We start from the raw sequence: 13,391 nt of genomic DNA, 5'->3' as shown, positions 1-13,391 counted from the left end.
GTTAAACAAGAACCTGCAATGAATTCCAACCAGTTGTCCTGTTTTATCTTGATGTAATATTATCAATGAACTGCTAATGTATTCATTCCAAAATTTCCCTTTTCGGGTCTTTGGGCAGCTGTCTTCCCGGTACAGCTCTTGGTTGTGGCAATTAGGTGGCAGAATGACTCTATCACTTGGCTGTCTGATCAACGATGGCAAGGAGGTGATTAAAAGTCCAGAACAGGGTCCCAAATGTCTAACCACAGACATGATTTGAGTTTCATGCTTAGGCAGATCTTCTCTTACAGCTTGTGACATGGTAGTATATGGCATTTAAAAAGCAATGACACTTATAGAATGCCTATGTCATTCATTTTACTTCTCTTCACATAGGCATTTTATAATCTCACAACCTTGCAAAGGTAAATACACTACAATAAGATATTCTGAGAGACAGACCACATTCACACAATATTTTTTACAGTAAACTCTTAGAATTATTCTATTTTATAATTAATTATTGTTAATCTCTTATTTTGCCTAAGTTATAAATTAAACTTTCTCACAGGGATAGTATATAGGAAAAAACATAGTATATATATAGAGAGAGGCTTCAGTGCTATTCCCAGTTTCAGGCACCCACTGGCAGTCTTGGGGTGTATTCCCTTGGGACTACTGTATCATAATCTAAGCTTCTAATATGGGTGTTATGGCCTAACAAAATATTGGCATTACCAAGAGGTTTTATGATACATATATATGGCTGAGTCCCTTCACTGTTCACTTGAAACTATCACAACATTTAGGCTATGTGTGTGCTCAGTCACTTCAGTCATGTCCAACTCTGCGACCCTATGGACTGTAGCCAGGCTCCTCCATCCATGGGATTCTCCAGGCCAGAATACTGGAGTGGGTTACCATGCCCTCCTCCAGGGGACCTTCCTGACCCAGGGATTGAACCCACATCTCTTGCATTGCAGGCAGATTCTCTAATGCTGAGCCACTGGGGAAGCCCTTTAATCAGCTATATGCCAATACAAAATAAAAAGTTTAAAAAAGAAAAGAAAAAAGGAGGTGAGAGACAGGAGTAGAAAAGAGAGAAACACCCTAAATCATCCTGAGAAGACCTTATTATTGCTCCACAACTTGTTTGTCCCCTTTGTGTAAATTTTGGTCTGTTCCCATGTTTTCACTGCATTTTGTAAGAGAGCCTTGGGACATATCTATATTAGAAAATAACTCAACATTAATAAAAGGGGTTCATGATATAGGAGCACCTCAATACATAAGACAAATACTAACAGACATAAAAATAGAAATTAACAGTAACACAATAATAGTAGGAGACTTTAACACCCCACTCACACCAATGGACATATCAAAACAGAAAATTAATAAGGAAACACAAGTCTTAAATGACACATTAGATGAGATGGATCTCATTAATATCTTCATGACAATCCATCCAAATGCAGAAGAATACACCTTCTTCTCAAGTACACATGGAACATTCTCCAGGATAGACCACATCTTGGGTCACAAATCAAACCTCAGTAAATTTAAGAAAATTGAAATCATGTCAAGCATCTTCACTGACCACAATGCTATGAGACTAGGTATCAATTACAAGGAAAAAACTGTAAGAAACACAAACACATGGAGATTAAATAATATGTTGCTAGATAACCAATAGGTTACTGAAGAAATCAAAAGGGAAATCAAAAAATTTCTAGAAACAAATGACAATGAAAACATGACAACTCAAAACCTATAGGATGCAGCAAAAGCAGTTCTAAGAGGGATGTTTATAGCAATATAATCCTACCTCAAGAAACAAGAAAAACAGACTAGACAACCTAACTTTACACCTAAAACAACTGGAAAAAAAGAACAACAACAAAAAAAACAAAATTAGTAGAAGGAAAGAAAACATAAAGAGCAGAGCAGAAATAAATGAAAAAGAAATGAAAGAAACAATAGTAAAGATTAATAAAACCAAAAGTGGGTTCTTTGGGAAGATAAACAAAATTGACAAACCTTTAACCAGACTCATCAGGAAAAAAAGAGAGAAGAATCAAATCAACAAACAGGAGCGGTTACAACAGATAATGCAGAAATACAAAGGATTATAAGAGACTATTATGAACAACTATATGGCAATAAAATGGATAACCTGGGAGAAATGGACAGATTCTTAGAAAAGTTCAATCTTTCAACACTGAATCAGGAAGAAATAGAAATTATGAACAATACAATTATAAGCACTGAAATTGAAACTGTGATAACTGTGATCAAAAATCTCCCAAAAAACAGAAGCCCAGAACCAGATGGCTTCACAGGAGAAATCTATCCAACATTTAGAGAAGAGCTAATGCCTATCCTTCTAAAACTCCTTCAAAAAACTGCAGAGAAAGGAACAACAGACTGGTTCCAAATAGGAAAAGGAGTACGTCAAGGCTGTATATTGTCACCCTGCTTATATAACTTATATGCAGAGTACATCATGAGAAACACTGGGCTGGAAGAAGCACAAGCTGGAATCAAGATTGCCGGGAGAAATATCAATAACCTCAGATATGCAGATGACACTACCCTTATGGCAGAAAGTGAAGAGGAACTCAAAAGCCTTGATGAAAGTGAAAGTGGAGAGTGAAAAAGTTGGCTTAAAGCTCAACATTCAGAAAACGAAGATCATGGCATCTGGTCCCATCACTTCATGGGAAATAGATGGGGAAACAGTGGAAACAGTATCAGACTTTAATTTGGGGGGCTCCAAAATCACTGCAGATGGCGACTGCAGCCATGAAATTAAAAGAGGCTTACTCCTTGGAAGGAAAGCTATGACCAACCTAGATAGCATATTCAAAAGCAGAGACATTACTTTGCCAACAAAGGTCCATCCAGTCAAGGCTATGGTTTTTCCAGTGGTCACGTATGGATGTGAGAGTTGGACTGTGAAGAAAGCCAAGTGCCAAAGAATTGATGCCTTTGAACTGTGGTGTTGGAGAAGACTCTTGAGAGTCCCTTGGACTGCAAGGAGATCCAACCAGTCCATTCTGAAGGAGATCAGCCCTGGGTGTTCTTTGGAAGGAATGATGCTAAAGCTGAAACTCCAATACTTTGGCCACCTCATGCGAAGAGTTGACTCACTAGGAAAGACTCTGATGCTGGGAGGGATTGGGGGCAGGAAGAAAAGGGGACGACAGAGGATGAAATGGCTAGATGGCATCACCGACTCGATGGACGTGAGTTTGAGTGAACTCCGGGAGATGGTGATGGACAGGGAGGCCTGGCGTGCTGTGATTCATGGGGTCGCAAAGAGTCGGACACGACTGAGCAACTGAACTGAACTGAACTGAAAGAACACTACCAAACTCATTCTAAGAGGCCACCATCACCTGATATGAAAACCAGACAAAGACATCACAAAAACAGAAAACTACAGACCAATATCATTGATGAACATAGATGCAAAAATCCTCAACAAAATTTTAGCAAACAGAATTCAGCAACACATCAAAAAGCTCACCATGATCAAGTTGGGTTTATTCCAGGGATGCAAGGATTCTTCAATCTATACAAATCAATCAATGTGATATACCATATTAACAAATTGAGAGATAAAAACCATATGATTATCTCAATAGATGCAGAAAAAGCTTTTGACAAAATTCAGCACCCATTTATGACTAAAACTCTTCAAAAAATGGACATAGAAGGAACCTACCTCAACACAGTAAAGGGCATATATTATAAACCTACAGCAAACATTATTCTCAATGGTGAAAAACTGAAAGCATTCCCCCTAAGATCAGGAACAAGACAAGGGTGTCCACTTGCACCACTATTATTCAACATAGTTCTAGAAGTCCTAGCTACAGCAATCAGAGAAATAAAAGGAATCAAAGAAATAAAAGGAATCCAGATCAGAAAAGAAGTAAAGCTCTCACTATTTGCAGATGACATGATACTGTACATAGAAAACCCTAAAGATAGTATCAGAAAATTACTAGAGCTAATCAGTGAACTTAACAAAGTTGCAGGATATAAAATCAATGCACAGAAATCACTTGTATTTCTATATACTAACAATGAAAAATCAGAAAGAGAAATTAAGCAATCAATCCCATTCACCATTGCAACAAAAAGAATTAAATATCTAGGAATAAACTTACCCAAGCAGACAAAAGAGCTGTACACAGAAAATTATAAGACACTAATGAATGAAATCAAAGATGACATAAACAGATGGAGAGATATTCCATGTTTCTGGGTAGGAAGAATCAATACTGTGAAAATGACTATACTACCAACCACAATCTACAGATTCAATGCGATCCCTATCAAATTACCAATGACATTTTTCACAGAACTAGAACAAAAACATTTCACAATTCATATGGAAACACCAAAGACCCCTAATCACCAAAGCAGTCTTGAGAAAGAAGAATGGAGCTGGAGGAATCAACTTTCCTGACTTTAGATTATACTACAAAGCTACAGTCGTCAAGACAGTATGGCACTGGCACAAAAACAGAAATAGAGACCAATGGAACAAGATAGAAAGCCCAGAAATAAGCCCACACACCTATGGGTACTTTATTTTTGACAAAGGAGGCAAGAATATACAATGGGTCAAAGACAGCTTCTTCAATAAATGGTGCTGGGAAAACTGGACAATTACATGTAAAAGAATGAAATTAGAACACTTCCTAACACAATACACAAAGATAAACTCAAAATGGATTAAAAACCTAAATATAAGACCAGAAACCATAAAACTCTTAGAGGAAAACATAGGAAGAACACTTGATGATGTAAGTCAAAGAAAGATCCTCTATGACCCACCTCCTAGAGTAATGGAAATAAAAACAAAAGTAAACAAGTGGTACCTGATTAAACTTAAAAGCTTTTGCACGGCAAAGCAAACTATAAGCAAGGTGAAAAGACAACCCTCAGAATGGGAGAAAATAGTAGCAAATGAAACAACTGACAAAGGATTAATTTCCAAAATATATAAGCAGCTCATACAACTCAATTCCAGAAAAACAAACAACCCAATCAAAAAGTGGGGAAAAGACCTAAACAGACATTTCTCCAAAGAAGACATACAGATGGCTAACAAACACATGAAACAATGCTCAACATCGCTCATTAGTAGAACTATGCAAATCAAAACTACAATGAGATATCACCCCACACTGGTCAGAATGGCCATCATCAAAAAGTCTACAAACAATAAATGCTGGAGAGGGTGTGGAGAAAAGGGAACGCTCTTGCACTTTTGGAGCAAATGTAAATTAATACAGCCACTATGGAAGATGGTATAGAGATTCCTTAAATAGGAATAAAACCACCATATGACCCAGCAATCCCACTCCTAGGCATACACCCTGAGGAAACCAAAATTGAAAAAGACACATGTATCCCATTGTTCACTCCAGCACAATTTACAATAGCTAGAACATGGAAGCAGTCTCGGAGAAGGTGATGGCACCCCACTCCAGTACTCTTGCCTGGAAAATCCCAAGGACGGAGGAGCCTGGTAGGCTTCAGTCCATGGAGTCGCAAAGAGTCGGACATGACTGAGCGACTTCACCTTCACTTTTCACTTTCATGCACTGGAGAAGGAAATGGCAACCCACTCCAGTGTTCTTGCCTGGAGAATCCCAGGGACGGGGGAGCCTGGTGGGCTGCCGTCTATGGGGTCGCATAGAGTCGGACACGACTGAAGCGACTTAGCCGCAGCAGCAGCAGAATATGGAAGCAACCTAGATGTCCATCAACAGATGAATGGATAAAGAAATTGTGGTATATATACACAATGGAATATTACTCAGCCATAAAAATGAATGCATTAGAGTCAGTTCTAATGAGGTGGATCAACCTGAAACCTCTTATACAGAATGAAGTAAGTCAGAAAGAGAAAGATAAATATTGTATTCTAATGCATATAGACGGAATCTAGAAAAATGGTACTGAAGAATTTATTTACGGGGCAGCAATAGAGAAATAGGTGTAGAGAACAGACTTATGGACATGGGGACAGGGGAGGAGAGGGTGAGATGTATGGAAAGAGTAACATGGAAACTTACATGACCATATATAAAATAGATAGCCAATGGGAATTTGCTGTATGGCTCAGGAAACTCAAACAGGGGCTCTGTATCAACCTAGAGGGGTAGGATGGGGAGGAAGATGGGAGGGAGGCTCAAAAGGCAGGGGACATATGTATACCTATAGCTGATTCATGTTGAGGTTTGAGAGAAAACAACAAAATTCTGTAAAGCAATTATCTTTCAATTAAAAAATAAATTAATTTTTAAAAAAAGTAAAAGGGGTTTCATGATATAAAAACACATTATATGACTATTATAAACTTAAATTCCCAGGTGCCCGTGACTGCATACACACTGACAGAGTGCTTTGGTTTTGGGGTTTGGTTTTGTTTTCTTCTAGTTATTAAATTGCAGTGAAAGGCATTTGCATGAAATAGCTCTAGTTTCAGTTTGATCTCTTTCAATAAACAGCAATAAAGCTAATGTAAGTTGAAAAAAACAAAGGTAATGAAACTTAAAACATCAGATTGCCCATCTTTCACGTATAGTAATTATTATATATAATTACAAATAGCTGTGAAAAGAAGGGAAGTGAAAAGCAAAGGAGAAAAAGAAAGATATAAGCATCTGAATGCAAAGTTTCAAAGAATAGCAAGGAAGATTAGAAAGCCTTCCTCAGCAATCAATGCAAAGAAATAGAGGAAAACAATAGAATGGGAAAGACTAGAGATCTCTTCAAGAAAATAAGAGATACCAAAAGAACATTTCTTGCAAAGATGGGCTCGATAAAGGACAGAAATGGAATGAACCTAACAGAAGCAGAAGATATTAAGAAGAGATGGCAAGAATACACAGAAGAACTGTACAAAAAAGATCTTCATGACCCAGATAATCACGATGGTGTGATCACTCACCTACAGCCAGACATCCTGGAATGTGAAGTCAAGAGGGCAAAAGAAAGCATCCCTATGAACAAAGCTAGTGGAGACGATGGAATCCCAGTTGAGCTATTTCAAATCCTGAAAGATGATGCTGTGAAAGTGCGGCACTCAGTATGCCAGCAAATTTGGAAAACTCAGCAGTGGCCACAGGACTGGAAAGAGTCAGTTTTCATTATAATCCCAAAGAAAGGCAATACCAAAGAATGCTCAAACTACCACACAATTGTATTCATCTCACACGCTAGTAAAGTAATGCTCAAAATTCTCCAAGCCAGGCTTCAGCAAAACGTGAACCGTGAACTTCCAGATGTTCAAGCTGGTTTTAGAAAAGGCAGAGGAAACAGAGATCAAATTGCCAACATTCACTGGATCATTGAAAAATCAAGAGAGTTCCAGAAAAACATCTATTTCTGCTTTATTGACTATGCCAAAGCCTGACTGTGTGGATCACAATAAACTGTGGAAAATTCTGAAGGAGATGGGAATACCAGACCACCTGACCTGCCTCTTGAGAAACCTGTATGCAGGTCAGGAAGCAACAGTTAGAACTGGACATGGAACAACAGACTGGTTCCAAATAGAAAAAGGAGTACATCAAGGCTGTATATTGTCACCATGCTTATTTAACTTATATGCAGAGTACATCATGAGAAACGCTGGGCTGGAAGAAGCACAAGCTGGAATCAAGATTGCCGGGAGAAATATCAATAACCTCAGATATGCAGATGACACTACCCTTATGGCAGAAAGTGAAGAGGAACTCAAAAGCCTTGATGAAAGTGAAAGTGGAGAGTGAAAAAGTTGGCTTAAAGCTCAACATTCAGAAAACGAAAATCATGGCATCTGGTCCCATCACTTCATGGGAAATAGAAGGGGAAACAGTGGAAACAGTGTCAGACTTTATTTTTGGGGGCTCCCAAATCACCGCAGATGGTGACTGCAGCCATGAAATTAAAAGACGCTTATTCCTTGGAAGGAAAGTTATGACCAACCTAGATAGCCTATTCAAAAGCAGAGACATTCCTTTGCCAACAAAGGTCCGTCTAGTCAAGGCTATGGTTTTTCCAGTAGTCATGTATGGATGTGAGGGTTGGACTGTGAGGAAGGCTGAGCACCGAAGAATTGATGCTTTTAAACTGTGGTGTTGGAGAAGACTCTTGAGAGTCCCTTGGACTGCAAGGAGATCCAACCAGTCCATTCTGAAGGAGATCAGCCCTGGGTGTTCATTGGAAGGACTGATGCTAAAGCTGAAACTCCAGTACTTTGGTCACCTCATGCGAAGAGTTGACTCATTGGAAAAGACGCTGATGCTGGGAGGGATTGGGGGCAGGAGGAGAAGGGGACGACAGAGGATGAGATGGCTGGATGGCATCACCGACTTGATGGACGTTAGTTTGAGTGAACTCTGGGAGTTGGTGATGGACAGGGAGGCCTGGCATGCTGCAATTCATGAGGTCGCAGAGTCGGACACGACTGAGCGACTGAACTAAACTGATTATATGTATACATCATTAGCCCTTAAATGCTGGTTGTGATTTAACTGAATCAGACTACACAGCAATTTACATCCTAGGACATTGTCAAAAACAGTACAGCATAATGGGTACATACTACTGTATATAAATAGGGCTCCCCTGATGACTCAGGTGGTAAAGAAACTGCCTGCCAATGCAGGAGACTCAAGAGACACAGGTTCGATCCCTGGGTAGGGAAGAGCCCCTGAAGAAGGAAATGGCAACTCATTCCAATATTCTTGCCTGGGAAATTCTATGGACAGAGGAGCCTGGCAGGCTATATATAGTCCTTGGGGTCACAAAGAATCGCACATGACTGAGCACGCATGCACTGAGATACATAAAATAGATAACCAACAAGACTTACTGTATAGCATAGGGAACTATACTCAATATTTTGTAATAATCTATGAGGGAAAATAATCTTAAAATATACATATATATATATATACACATAGTTGTATAATTGAATCACTGTGCTATACATCTGAAACTAGCATAATATTGTAAATCAATTATACTACAACTTAAAAAAGAAATATATTGGGGATACCAGGTTGTATAATAATACAATAAAAGCAATTTTTAAAGTGATTAAATTGCAAAGAAGAAAAAAGTAAGCAAACAGGAAAGAAAAAAACAGTAGAGCAATCTGCAAGGAATCAGTGGAGCCTAAGATTTGGGTGTGTCACCAACAGAAGCAGGCAGCTTAATAAAATATGAAGGAAAGAGATGGTCACAGACAGCCTTGCAAAAACTGCTATCATCACAGGCTGACTGTGCAGCCTCTGAGGATCAGCATTTATCCTAACATTAGAGGCTTCGTGTTGTGGGAGAAACAGACATCACTAACATAGTCCAGCTAAGTCACTTAACCAAACAAACAATAAAAACAAGCCCAAGGGCATCAGTTTCCAGGATTGCTACAATATACTACCTAAACATCCAGTTTTTAACAAAAGTTATAATATATACAAAGCGTATTACTCAATAGCTACACTCCTAGGTATACACATCCAAGAGAAATTAAAACAAATGACCACACAACCTCGTATGTGAATGTGCATAACAGCATTATTTATAACGGCCAAAAAATTTTAACTTGATGATATCCCATCTGTTTTTTCTTTGCACCTGGACTTAATCTGAGGGAACTTGCACACTTGCCTCAGTACACAGGTATTTTTCCTCTAAAACTCTGATACCATGCAAACAGATCTCAGACAGGAAAGTGGAGGAAGCCACTGAGTCTTGGACAAATAAAGATGGTAAGCCAAAAAATGGACCAAATGTCCCAGTAGGAACAGAAAAGCTAGACTCCAGGCTTTGGGTTAGGGAGGAATGGGAAACTCTCTGAGACAGTCCTGTTCAGGTGTGTTCTGCTTAGTGAAGTAAGGGTGTCTATCATTTCTGTAGAGAATTATCCTTTGCCCTTTCCTGTTGGCTCTCCAGGGAGGTCAGGGTTTGTTTCATATCAATTACTTCACCAATGGATCCATGAACACTATAAACTAAAACCTGAAATAATACCGCTGCTGCTGCTGCTGCTGCTAAGTCTCTTCAGTCGTGTCTGATTCTGTGCGACCCCATAGACAGCAGCCCACCAGGCTCCACCGTCCCTGGGATTCTCCAGGCAAGAACACTGGAGTGGGTTGCCATTTCCTTCTCCAAGGCATGAAAGTGAAAAGTCAAAGTGAAGTTGCTCAGTCGTGTCCGACTCTTAGTGACCCCATGGACTGCAGCCTACCAGGCTGCAGCCTGGTAATCCAAGACTAACACTTAAAGAGTTCATATCCTTTCAAAACCATGACATAATTAATGGAAGAAAGTTAAAACTTTCCCCAGGAATTATTTCACATGAGTTTGTTTCAACAATCAAAGTCTCATTAGCATTCCAGAAGAAAAATGAATAGAGCCACAAAATAAAGCAACAATATGTGGTGTTCACAACACATTATTTTGACTGTTTCAGAGTAAAAGCATTTGCTACAGAGAAGGAACAAGCTGGGTAGAGCCGTTAATAAGAAACTGCAGAGGAAAAATGTAAAATTCCTGAAAGTATTTCAAAACAATTTCTCCATTTTGTAATTAGAACCAGTGTTACAAGGATAATTTCATGGCAGCTGCCCCTGAGACAATAACAGGTCCTATCTGCTCTATATTCACTCCATCTCATGTACACACTAAGCCCCTTCCATATATCACCTCACTCAATCTTCATCTGCAACTCAAGTGACTAGGAAAATTTCTAGAGTTCTCCTGAAGTTCCTACTCTTGCCTTGTAGCTCGGAAGCTCTTTAGATCCTCCCAATTCTGAGAGGTATAACAGAGCTGGGGTTTCCTTTCAGCTGATCTCCACAAAAAAAAAAAACTTCAAGTCCAGTTAACAGTGATTTTCCAAATCTTTAATTCATCCAAATAAACATTTATTGAGTATCTACTGTCTTCCAGAGACTGTTCTATGCATTGAGGTTACAAAAAGATGAAGTACTCTGCCCCAAGGCAACAGAGAGACTCAACAGCACAGAGAGTGGTAGGTAAGTTCAGGAGAAAGGGATCTGGGAAAACTTCCTGGAGGAGGTAAAACTTAAGCTGAACTTTAAAGGCTGACTAGAAGTCAGGAAAGGAGAGGGCAGGTATAAGAACAGCAAGCACAAAGACACTGATACAGGAGAGCCTGATCCAATCGGGGAATAACCAGCAGGTGATTACTGCTGAAAGTACAGTGCAAGCGGAGAGAGACATAAGGCGCTCAAGGGGGCATCTGCCACCACGGGCCTTACAGAGACTGGAGTTCACCCAGATGAGGAGAGAACTCAGGAGAGTGGCAACCGGGAGCCCTCTGCCATGAGACCGACGTCATCCAGCAAACCTGAATTCACAGGCCCAATATTCAGAGTCCTTCAAGTTTTGTTGGCACAAATATCCTCTAAAACCCTGTCTGGTGCAAAGAGACCTTGGATCCTTTCCTCCCTTCCCACTATCTGCAGACCACCCTCACTTTCACTGCAGGCTGATTCAAATTGCCTGTTAACTCCACGGCTCCCATGTACACGCATGCTTGACTCTTAATATCAGCAGAGGGCAGAAGAGGCCCGAGAATGCTTCAGAGGTTGTGCATTTCTGACAAACCTCCGGTGACAGGGACGCTGCTGGTGGGTCCATGGGGCACTTTTTCAGTAGTGAGTCCCTGGAACAGCACCCTTCCTAAGACCCGAGAGGAAAGGTCTCTTTTTCAAGTGTACAATCTACCATGGACTGATACTTTCAGAAAAGGTAATAAAAAAGAATAATGAAAAGATTTAAAAAATTTATTTTTTATTGAAGGATAATTGCTTTACAATATTGTGTTGATTTCTGCCATACCTCGGAGAAAATGAAATTTTAAAGACACACCAACTACTGTAAAGCAACTATAGTCCAATAAAAATTAATTTAAAATAAGAAAAAATAAATGTTAGATTTACTTTATTAATAAAAATTTTTTAAATCAGTTAGTCCTGATCATCCTAGCTAATAAATGAGATATGTAAAATGCTCCCCTCCAAAAAAAGACATATAAACTATAAGTTCCAACATTGTATTATTGAGCTCAATAAATATAACATTCATCTAGCAAATTACACAGGTCAACTGAGCCCTCCGCTCATCACCTTCCACACACACAGCTCCAACTACAGAAGTACAGTTGAACCAGGGCTACTCAAAACAAGGTCTAACTTCCACCAGTAGATTTTATGGGCAAAGGAGACAATGTACTAGGAGAAGACAAAGACTCTGCTTTGGTGCTTCATAAATATATTCCCCATTAAAATGAAGTTGATGAGAAATCACTCTTGATACACAGAGATACAAATACCTGACAACCCACCTGGCCACTCTTCCCCGGAGATCCCCCAGGCCAGAGAGCTGCCTCATCTCCAGGGTCTTTAAGGCAGAATTAGTTCCGTAGCTAATGTTGTCCCGGGCACGGATCTGCTCCTGGAGTACCTGGGCAACACACAAAAACACCAACGAGGTCATCCGGGAACTCACGAGGTACCACAGACGCATTTGATACTTCTGGCAAAAATAGCAATGTTTAACTCCTTTCAGAAGAGGCTCCTTTATAAGCATCACCTGATGTACACATCCACAGAGAACCAGGGGCTTGGAAAGAGACCTCAGAGATGTCACTCAGACCAAGGTCCTGCATTTACCAGTAAAAACATTTAGACTCAGATGTCAGGTGACTGGATGGAGGTTCCGCCGTAGGCAGAGGCAAAGCTGAGACCAGGAACTTGGACTCATGGAAGGTGGGACAGAGGTCTTACCCCACTCCAGTGTGCTTTTTGATTGTCATTGTTTTAGGCAAACAATCCCTAAATCTGAGAAGTAATAAATCAAGAAAAAGGGGCGAAGAATAACATCAGACAAAGAGGTTCAAATGTCAGTCCCTCTAGCTGTGTGATCCTGAGCAAATGTCTAGAGCTTTCTGAGCTTCCTTTTCTTCATCTGTTGATAGTAACGGTGACTATACTCTTAAGGCCACTTTATGGGAAATTACATAAGATAATGCATATAAAGCACTAAGCACAATCCCTGCTGCTGCTGCTGCTGCTGCTAAGTCGCTTCCGTCGTGTCCGACTCTGTGCGACCCCATAGACGGCAGCCCACCAGGCTCCCCCGTCCCTGGGATTCTCCAGGCAAGTACACTGGAGTGGGTTGCCATTTTCTTCTCCAATGCATGAAAGGGAAAAGCGAAAGGGAAGTCACTCAGTCGTGTCCGACTCTTCACGACCCCATGGACTGCAGCCTACCAGGCTCCTCCATCCATGGGATTTTCCAGGCAAGAGTACTAGAGTGGGGTGCCATTGCCTTCTCCAAGCACAATGCCCACTACATGGTAAATACAA

General features: G+C 40.1%; 1 protein-coding gene across 7 annotated transcripts in view; it reads right to left on the bottom strand.

Annotated features, from left to right (window-relative positions):
* The window catches only part of FAM81A (family with sequence similarity 81 member A), a 151,959-nt gene that overhangs the window by 25,820 nt on the left and 112,748 nt on the right, over positions 1 to 13,391 (bottom strand). For 6 of the 7 annotated variants that reach the window (XM_086321264.1, XM_086321263.1, XM_086321265.1 and 3 more), the window contains exon 4: positions 12,368 to 12,486. The exons of the other annotated variant lie outside the window; for it this stretch is intronic. In XM_086321264.1, the coding sequence (XP_086177390.1) occupies positions 12,368 to 12,486 (119 nt within the window). The remainder of the gene's footprint in view (positions 1 to 12,367; positions 12,487 to 13,391) is intronic. 7 annotated transcript variants of the gene reach the window in all.

Source organism: Bos grunniens, chromosome 10 (assembly GCF_055505025.1).
Source record: "Bos grunniens cultivar Pamir isolate PY7600 chromosome 10, Bosgru_T2T1.0, whole genome shotgun sequence".
Taxonomy (NCBI): domain Eukaryota; kingdom Metazoa; phylum Chordata; class Mammalia; order Artiodactyla; family Bovidae; genus Bos; species Bos grunniens.
The sequence above is the reverse complement of the archived record's forward strand: the minus strand, read 5'-3'. Positions and strand labels throughout refer to the sequence as shown.